We start from the raw sequence: 9,988 nt of genomic DNA on the forward strand, positions 1-9,988 counted from the left end.
AGGCGCCCCTTGACGGACCACTTGACGAAGGCGGCGAGGAAGGTTGCCTCGTCACTTATCACCACAATTGTTGTGTATGATGACAACTTCCGCAGCTGTTTGTTAAAGAAATTGTATTCAGTAATCTACATAAACTATCAGAGATAGGAGGTTCACCAATCTCAACAGAAATGAACATAGCTTTAGTATTAGTGTGTACGACTAATTTTCTATAACATTACGGTGAGAGAAAAACAATTGCCTTAGTTCAGTAATGATGTAAACATAATCTGGTACCTACCTAACAATAAGCAAACAGCTTACCATCTTAACATTATCAACCAGCAGAGAGAGGTGCTCGTCCCTCTGCTTGAAATCAGATCCATTAATTACTGCTGCGAAAAATCCAGCTCCTCCTGGAAACCGTAGATGATCTATTATCTGAAAGGAAAAAAATTATATTTCATGTGAAACTAATATATTGTTTGTTACCAGTTAGGAGGCACCAAAAAAAAAAAAACTACAAATTCTCCTCATGACATAAAATGTCAAAACAAAGTCTTCCTCCAGAATATTTAGCCATGCAATATTTTTCACAATATTTTTCACAATATTTTTCACAATATTTTTCACAATATTTTTCACAATATTTTTCACAATATGTGCCTCCAACCACACAGCAAATAAGTTGAGTTAGAAACAAGAGTAGTGTCTCAATTCATAAATATTTGCATATAAATTCAATAAAGAAAAGAACAAAGAATTGAGGGAATTCTAATATATTTGGTGGAATTTTTTTTAATAATTCAAATCACCAAATGTCATATTTATATATTAAATTTCAGAAGCCGGTAAGATGAGGGTTTACAAATTTTTTCATGAAAACCGCTACTTCGTTTTTCCTAATTTGTTTAGGAAAAATTTAAACTGGGACCTACACAAGCCAGTATTATTATGTAAGTGAGATATACTAATGTTTCAAGGTTGAAGCCGATCAGAAGAGACATTATCCAGTAATTTCATGGAAACCAATTTGTTTAATAAAACTGTCAAATTAAAAATTACACAACCCAAAATCAAAACGAAAAAAATTTCAGGAAAAAAAATTGAAGCCGATCAGAAGACTCATTCTCTTGATATTCCGCAGAATCCAACATTTACAAGCTCATTAAAAATGTTAATAAATCGAGAAATTTCTACTTGCGCAGCTTAAACCCAAACAACGTTTTAGTCATTTTATAAAAGATTTACGTCGTTTAAAAGAGGCAAATTCCAGTTATTTAATATATAATAATACTATATTATTTCAAAATAAAATTTGGCTGAATAATACATAAACATTCTGCTAACATGAATGTTATACAATACCGACAAGACGAAGAATTAGACAGATGTTGAAACTTGTGTCTAATTCTTCAACATGAACTTTCTTCTCAGCAGGAAACATCAGTTTTGTTGTAAAACTGAAGTTCAGAAGAGTTTTACAAAGTTATCACAAGGACACAAGAAAACATTAGTACTGGTCTATATAAACTTGTCCAGAGTCCACCTGTTGTTGCCAGTTGTTCCATGAACCTTTTCCTTGTTATAATTCATCTGAGTTGAAAATTTGAAGCTGAGCGAATATGGTATTATAAGATATTACAACCCAGGGACAATAAGGTGTAAAGGGGAGCAAGGAGCAGAACAAACACAGCTGAATGACTGAAATATATTTTCCGTCGCCAAGAGCAATAGTGATTATTTACACGTATGTACACTATATACAGTTGGAAATGTATGTGTGCAACACGGTTTAGGTAACACAAAGACACAGCCTGGAGACAGAATGGTCAACAGTCCTCAACCAGCTCTAGTATGGAAATGATAAGGGTGGACAGGCGAGTGGTGACCACAACACCTCCACGATTGTCAGACCCACCTCCTCATTCGCTGAACCTGGGTACTGATCGAACGATGGGGCCCCATCATTCGACCCTTAGTACTGGTTAGCTGGTTGGGGAGATAGCCTTTCAATGAGGGTGTGTACATGCACCGAATAAAGGTTACGTACTCTTTGCATGCCACATAAGACTCTAAACGAAAGCCTTGAGGAAAAACATGAACACAATACGTACGAATGTATTGGGTCGGTAATAAAATCACGTGAAAATGTAGTTTTTAAGCACTAGTAAAATTTAGAGACCATTAAAAAACTCGCGAGTTGTCAATGTTTCTCGATTTTCTTTCCTCAGTTATATTCGATTTAAAAAATTCTTTATTAATTAAGAAAAATATTACATTTTGTTTCACTGAAGAAAGTCAGTCTTCATGTAATTTTCATAATAAAATTAACAAATTAGCTCCTACAATAGATATTATTGCCAGCAAACAGAGCTCCTCCACATATCATCAATACAACGATATTTATCTTTGCAAATATACAGGATCTATAGACAGCAATGAACAAAAAAATACCTTTCATCAGTGGACTGCTCACAGAGTCAAATGCAATGTTTGCGGCTTTCACAGAGACCCACTTAAAGGATCACTTTGACATCGAAATATGGATCCCAGGTTACAACCTATCCAGATGCCACAGAGTGTACAGGCAACAAGATGTGGGGGGAGGGTTCTGTTGGCCTGTACGTCACAGAGTCGCTCATATGCACAGAACTACTAAACACCTCAAATGATGTAGTTGAAGTTTTGGCAGTAAAGATCGAAAACCAAAAACTTGTCATAGAGGTTGTATACAAGCCTCCGGATGCAACTTTCCAACATTTCCAGGAACAGCTCTTGAAAATTGACCACTGTCTAGAAAACCTTCCAACTCCCGCCCCTAACATCTTACTGCTTTGGGATTTCAACTTAAGACACCTAAAATGGAGGAATGTAGCAAATAATGTTTTAGCAGAGATAACCCCAGGAGGCAGCTCAGAAGAAAATTTCACACTTGAGCTATTAAATCTCTGCGCCAAATTCTCCTTAAACCAGCAAATAATAGAGCCGACAAGATTGGAAAATACACTGGACCTCATCTTCAATAACAATGATGACCTGATACGAAATATAACAGTATCAAAGACAATACACTCAGATCACAGCATAACAGAGGTACAGACATGGATGTGCATTGCTCCTGACCAGCAAAATGTGATCAGTTATGAGGGTGTCTTTACCAAATTCAACTTCAGTAACAAAAATATACCGTGGGATCAAGTCAGCCATGTCCTAAAGAAACAAACTCGGACGATATCCTAAACAACGCGGATCCGAACCTCTGCCTAGAAAGAATTAACTCTATGGAGCTTGAGGTATGCTCAAAACACATTCCTTTAAGAAAAAGAAAGAGAAGTTGCAAGCTAGAAAGAGAGAGAGACGCTCCCTATACAGGCGAAGGCGAAGAATCACAGTATATCTGAAATAAGAAGGGAGGCAAAGAAATGAGAGAGATTTTAAAGTCCAAATATGACTCGGTGTTTAGTGAGCCGTTAACCAGACTAAGAGTCAACCTAAATACATTTTTTATGACCTAGACTCAAAATTTGGTCAATTCAAAAACTCTGATATTCTAACATCAAAAGACTTCGAAAGGGCAATAAATGACTTGCCCATGTACTCTGCCCCAGCCCAAGACTAGTGGAACTCCGTGTTCATCAAGAACTGTAAGACGCCCCTGTCACGTGTCTTTAGCATTGTATGGAGAGGGAACATGGATACATGGGTCATCCCACAATCACTAAAAACAACAGACATAGCCTCACTCCACAAAGGTGGTAGTAAAGCAGTTGTAAAGAATTAATTGCATATTATAAAAATCTTTGAAATATTCTAAGACGCAAGATCACCACCCATCTAGATACTCATCAGTTACACAACCCAGGGCAACACGGGTTTAAAGCAGGTCATTCCCGCCTGTCCCAGTTACTGGACCACTAAGACAACGTCTTCGATGCTCTAGAGGACAAACAAAATGCAGATGTAGTATACGCAGACTTTTCGAAAGTCTTCGACTAGTGCAACCACGATGTAAGGTGTAATAGCGCACAAAATGCGTGATAAAGGAATAACAGGAAAAGATGGTAGATGGATATGTAACTTCCTAACAAATAGAACACAAAGAGTAAAAGTAAACAGAGTAAAGTCTGAGGCAGCTACAGAGAAAAGCTGTTCCACAAGGCACAGTATTCTCCCCATCCTATTCCTCATCTTCATATCTGACATAGACAGAGATGTAAGTCACAGCACCGTGTCTTCCTTTCCGGATGACACCCGAATCTGCATGACAGTGTCCTCCATCGCAGACACTGTAAACCTCCAAGCGGACATCAACCAAATCTAACTGGGCCACAGAAAACAATATGAAATTCAACGAAGAGAAATTTCAATTACTCCGATATGGAAAACTCGAGGAAATTAAAACTTTATCAAAGTATGAAACAAATTCCATGCAAACAATAGAGCAAAAACTATTGTGAAAGACCTAGGAGTGATAATGTCATAGGATCTCACTTTCAAAGATCACAACAATGTGTTTACCTTATCTTCTAGTAAAATGATAGGAGTGTTAACGAGACCCTTCAAAACTACGAACGCCAAGCATATAATAATTGTCTTCAAATCGCTTGTTCTCTCTAGACTACAATACTGCTGTACACTAACTGCCCCCTTCAATAAAGGCGATATTGCTGACCTGGAGAATGTACAGAGAACTTTAACGGCACACGTAAGTACGATCAAGCATCTAATTTACTGGAAACGATTGAAGTCCCTTGACTTGTATTACCTGGAATGCAGGCGAGAAAGATACATGATAATATACACTTAGAAAATACTAGAGGGATTAGTACCAAATTTGCACACGAAAATTACTCCCTACAAAAGCAGAAAACATAGCAGGAGATGCAACATCCCCCGAATGAAAAGCAGGGGAGCCACGAGTACACTGAGAGACCCAAGACTGTTCAACTGCCTCCCAGCATACATAAGGGGGATTACCAATAGACCCCTGGCTGTCTTCAAGAAGGCACCGGACAGGCACCTAGACCAGCCGAGCTATGGTTCGTACTTCGGCTTGCGTGTTGCCAGCAGTAACAGCCTAGTTGATCATACCCTAATTCACCGATTTCTTGAGTCATGTTGACGGCAGTGAAGGGACTTGAGCTAGAGTTCGTCACGGCCACGCTGGCTGGAGATTCATCTGTAAAAACTTGCATTTGTGGTCACAGAGGTGCCTGTGCTAACTTTCCTATGGTGTAGAAATATACCTAGTTGGATGAATCTTATTGTGGCTAGCTGGTCTAGTGGCTAACGCGACGGGCTGGAGTTTTGAGACTCTATGGCCGCGGGTTCAATCCCGGCCGGGGGTATGGTTTATTTGCAATCGTGTCATTACGATTTCTTGAGTCACCGCGAAGCCTGGTCACAAACCGGGTCGCGGGGGCGTTAACCCCCGAAATTCTCTCCAGGTATACTCCAGGTATACTCCAGGTATACACCGCCCAAGATCAATACAAAAATACTTCGTAGTACTTGAAGGTGATCCTGAAAGGTATTTTCTAGTTATTATATGGAAAACAATTTATTTAATAAAACTGGCATATTAAAATTTACATACCTCAAAGTGACTGGCCAATTTTCTTTTAATAAAGTCCATCAACACTGAAAGTTTCAAACCTATCAGAAAACGCATTCTCGATAATTGCTCTGAGTCTAACAATTCAGTTTTTTTTAAGTCAGTAAAATTTCAAATTTGCAACTTCGCAGATTAAACTAATGTTGAAGCTAATTAGGAGAGCCATTTGGTCCTCAGTATCATGAATTATTTATTATAATTGCCAAATTGAGACCAGTGAAGCCAAGCAACACGAACTTTCCATTCATTAATATACACCAGTGATAAAGTTTGAAGACTATTAGAAGAGACATTCTCCAGTTATCGCACATATTCCATCACTTCCAAATTTCTTCAACTATTTTGGTATCCTGACAAATTAAGCATCTTCACAAAATAAGTTTAATGAGTCGTACTCTATAATATACAACAATCATTAAGGACTGAAGCTGTTCAGAATAATATATTTAATGATATTTAAAATTTTACACACAAAAATGTAAATATACACCAACGTACACACTTCAGTTTCACTCTCCTCCCTAGCTGAATTAGTAGGAATCTCTCAGTGAATGCTGGAAGCCAAGCAGAAGAGACTTTTGAAAGTTATCTGATTCCATTCCAGTAAACTTTATATAGACTCAGTAACTCTGATGATAGGGCCCCTGCACATGACGTAGTTGCATGAACCATTTCCCCTGTACAGTGAACCAGCATTGAAAGGTTGAAGCCGATCGGATAAAACGTTCAGAAGTTATATTCGAAAGTTTAGAGGAAAATACCCTCTCAAAAACATCTTAAACCTACAATTATTCATTCAAAGTTTTACTTAGAGCCATGAGGTAGCGCCGTCCGTAATGAAAATTACAGAGTAGCTGCCATGTTGTGTTGAGGTCAACACAGCCTCCACCACCTGTGTGACCAGCCAAGCCTCCATCACCTGTGTTGAGAGACCAGTCTGCTGCAGGCGCATTATGGACCACTTCATATCCTGTTTACCTGTCAGAAAGTGAAATTTACTCTTTATTTCTCACATTTGTGAGGTCTGGAACTAAAAAATAACTGGATATTCCTAATTATTGCCATTGTGAGTTCCAACAAATCGTTTTAGTGAAGGATAACGTCTGAGACCTTTGTCAGTACCCGATCAGTCGGGCTGTGGTTAGTACGATGGACTACGTGTGGCCAGCAGTAACAGTCTGGTTGATAGGTTCTGATCCACCAGGAGGCCTGATCAAGGACTGAACTTCGGGGGCGTTGACTCCTGAACACCTTCCAGGTAGACTCGAGGTGACAGAACCATCAGGTGAAAGTAGAACTGAGGAAAGCTAATAGAGAGATTCAGTGTTTTAGAAAGGAGTATAAGTATTATTCCCGAGACAAGAAAAAGGAGAAAAGCCTTAATGTTTTACATGAACGGTTCGAAGCTGAAAAAAATAAGGTTCAAGGAATGCCTGTGAAAACAGTGAAGTCCATCGCTGTTTTCTTGATGAATGTTGATGGACCACCAAGAATGACATAGATAAGACCAGTGATCAAACTTGTGGACCGAGTTTTTTGCATTTTGCGTTAAAAAGATGTTGTAAGTGGTTGTCCAGAACAAAGTAGTGTTGGTTGTTACCTGGACAAGCAACGTAAGTACATTGCAATTCCATTTATTGTTGGACCTGTGTATTTTGAAAATTTGATAGTTTGTAAACTGTACTTGGGGACTGACGTTTCAGGGATGACTTCCTTAATTAATTTTTGACCAGCTTTAACTTCAGGTAAATGAAGAGCTGGTTAAAGGGACGAGTCATCTATTGAGTCAGGAAGATCTATGGGTGCATTTCCTGGAGATGGGATTAAGTCATTAGCTACCTAGGAAATATCGTGACTGGTAATGGGAAGACCTCCGCTATTTGCCTTAGTATTGGAGGCAATGATGTTGGTAAGGGTAGAAAGTGAGGACCTGATTAGCAAATATAGTAAAGCAATAAGCAATAAGAGGAAGAATGAGATTTATGTCATACTTATATGTGGGATTTTGTAACGAATAGCGATAGGAAATGAATGGTGGCCTGGAGTAACTGGTGTTAATTGCTAGTTTCACAAACACTGTAAAAATATTAGTGTCATTCTTTGACAACTGTGATCAAATCTGTAACTGGAATATGTATGCCAGGGATGGAGGTGCGTTCATGCATTGACGAGTTCATGAGTAAGGAATAATGCATTCTCTCTGTAGTACACATGATTATCTTGGTTCTTGTATCTGTGCTAGTGGGTGCTATTTAATCACCTCTTCATAGTATCTGAGAAGTTTCTATGATAAAAGAGTTTGTTACTATATTACTTCTTATAAAGGTCTAGTATTGGGTAAACGCTATGAATATTGGCTGCTTTCTGCAATGTCTACAGTGAGTGTTCATTTGCGGTCTTGTCAGTTGAAAGACAGACGATACAGAATAGGTTCGTTTACAATCCTCAACTGGCCATTGTTCATGTACATTATTCAAGTACATTGTATGACCTACCAACAGGTGCTGGTATCTGCATAACTTACATATACAAGTACATTGTATGACCTACCAACAGGTGCTGGTATCTGCATAACTTACATATACAAGTTCATTGTATGACCTACCAACAGGTGCCGGTATCTACACAAGTTACATATACAAGTACATTGTATGACCTACCAACAGGTGCTGGTATCTACACAACTTACATATACAAGTACATTGTATGACCTACCAACAGGTGCTGGTATCTACACAACTTACATATACAAGTACATTGTATGACCTACCAACAGGTGCTGGTATCTACACAACTTACATATACAAGTACATTGCATGACCTACCAACAGGTGCTGGTATCTACACAACTTACATATACAAGTACATTGTATGACCTACCAACAGGTGCTGGTATCTACACAACTTACATATACAAGTACATTGTATGACCTACCAACAGGTGCTGGTATCTACACAACTTACATATACAAGTACATTGCATGACCTACCAACAGGTGCTGGTATCTGCACAACTTACATATACAAGTACATTGTATGACCTACCAACAGGTGCTGGTATCTGCACAACTTACATATACAAGTACATTGTATGACCTACCAACAGGTGCTGGTATCTGCACAACTTACATATACAAGTACATTGTATGACCTACCAACAGGTGCTGGTATCTACACAACTTACATATACAAGTACATTGTATGACCTACCAACAGGTGCTGGTATCTACACAACTTACATATACAAGTACATTGCATGACCTACCAACAGGTGCTGGTATCTACACAACTTACATATACAAGTACATTGTATGACCTACCAACAGGTGCTGGTATCTGCACAACTTACATATACAAGTACATTGTATGACCTACCAACAGGTGCTGGTATCTACACAACTTACATATACAAGTACATTGTATGACCTACCAACAGGTGCTGGTATCTACACAACTTACATATACAAGTACATTGTATGACCTACCAACAGGTGCTGGTATCTACACAACTTACATATACAAGTACATTGTATGACCTACCAACAGGTGCTGGTATCTACACAACTCATATACAAGTACCCTACCAACAGGTGCTGGTATCTGCACATCTCCCCAACACACAACAACAGACAATGGAAACACCATCCACCATATACTCGTCATCCTCTTTACTGAGACACTGCAACGAAAACATAATTATTGAATATATTAATGAACTGTATCATTGTGAACATCAATTGTGTGTGTGTGTGTGTGTGTGTGTGTGTGTGTGTGTGTGTGTGTGTGTGTGTGTGTGTACTCACCTATTTGTACTCACCTATTTGTACTCACCTATTTGTGGCTGCAGGGGTCGATACTCAGCTCCTGGCCCCATCTTTTCACTGATTGGTACTAGGTCCTCTCTCTCCCAGCTCCATGAGCTTTATCATACCTCGTCTTAAAACTATGTATGGTTCCTGCCTCCACTACATCACTCGCCAAACTATTCCACTTCCTGACAACTCTACGGCTGAAGAAATACTTCCTAAAATCACTTTGGCTCATCTGAGTCTTCAGCTTCCAAATGTGACCCCTTGTTTCTGTGTCCCATCTCTGGAACATCCTGTTTCTGTTCACCTTATCTATTCCTCGCAGTATTCTGTATATCGTTATCATCTCTCCCCTAGCCCTCCTGTTCCCCAGTGTCGTCAGGCCGATTTCCCTTAACCTTTCTTCGTAGGACATTCCCCTTAGCTCTGCAACTAACCTTGTCGCAAACCTTTGCACTTTCTTGACATGCTTGACCCGGTGCAGGTTGCAAACTGGTGCTGCATGCTCCAGTATGGGCCTGACGTACATGGTGTACAGAGTCTTGAACGATTCCTTACTGAGGTATCGGAACGCTATTCTCAG

At 39.1% G+C, this 9,988-nt stretch overlaps 1 protein-coding gene across 1 annotated transcript in view; it reads right to left on the reverse strand.

The window, feature by feature from the left end:
• The window catches only part of LOC138853248 (probable glutamate receptor), a 72,815-nt gene extending 63,345 nt beyond the window's left edge, over nucleotides 1-9,470 (reverse strand). Inside the window, exons 1-4 of the mRNA XM_070088967.1 lie at nucleotides 9,428-9,470; nucleotides 6,444-6,574; nucleotides 304-420; nucleotides 1-95 (exon numbers count right to left, since the gene is read on the reverse strand). The exon at nucleotides 1-95 is cut by the window's left edge and continues 129 nt beyond it. Of these exons, the coding sequence (XP_069945068.1) occupies nucleotides 1-95; nucleotides 304-420; nucleotides 6,444-6,574; nucleotides 9,428-9,470 (386 nt within the window). The remainder of the gene's footprint in view (nucleotides 96-303; nucleotides 421-6,443; nucleotides 6,575-9,427) is intronic.
• Between the last annotated feature and the right edge of the window lie 518 nt (nucleotides 9,471-9,988).

The sequence above is a fragment of the Cherax quadricarinatus genome, chromosome 26, assembly GCF_038502225.1.
Source record: "Cherax quadricarinatus isolate ZL_2023a chromosome 26, ASM3850222v1, whole genome shotgun sequence".
In the NCBI taxonomy this organism is placed as follows: domain Eukaryota; kingdom Metazoa; phylum Arthropoda; class Malacostraca; order Decapoda; family Parastacidae; genus Cherax; species Cherax quadricarinatus.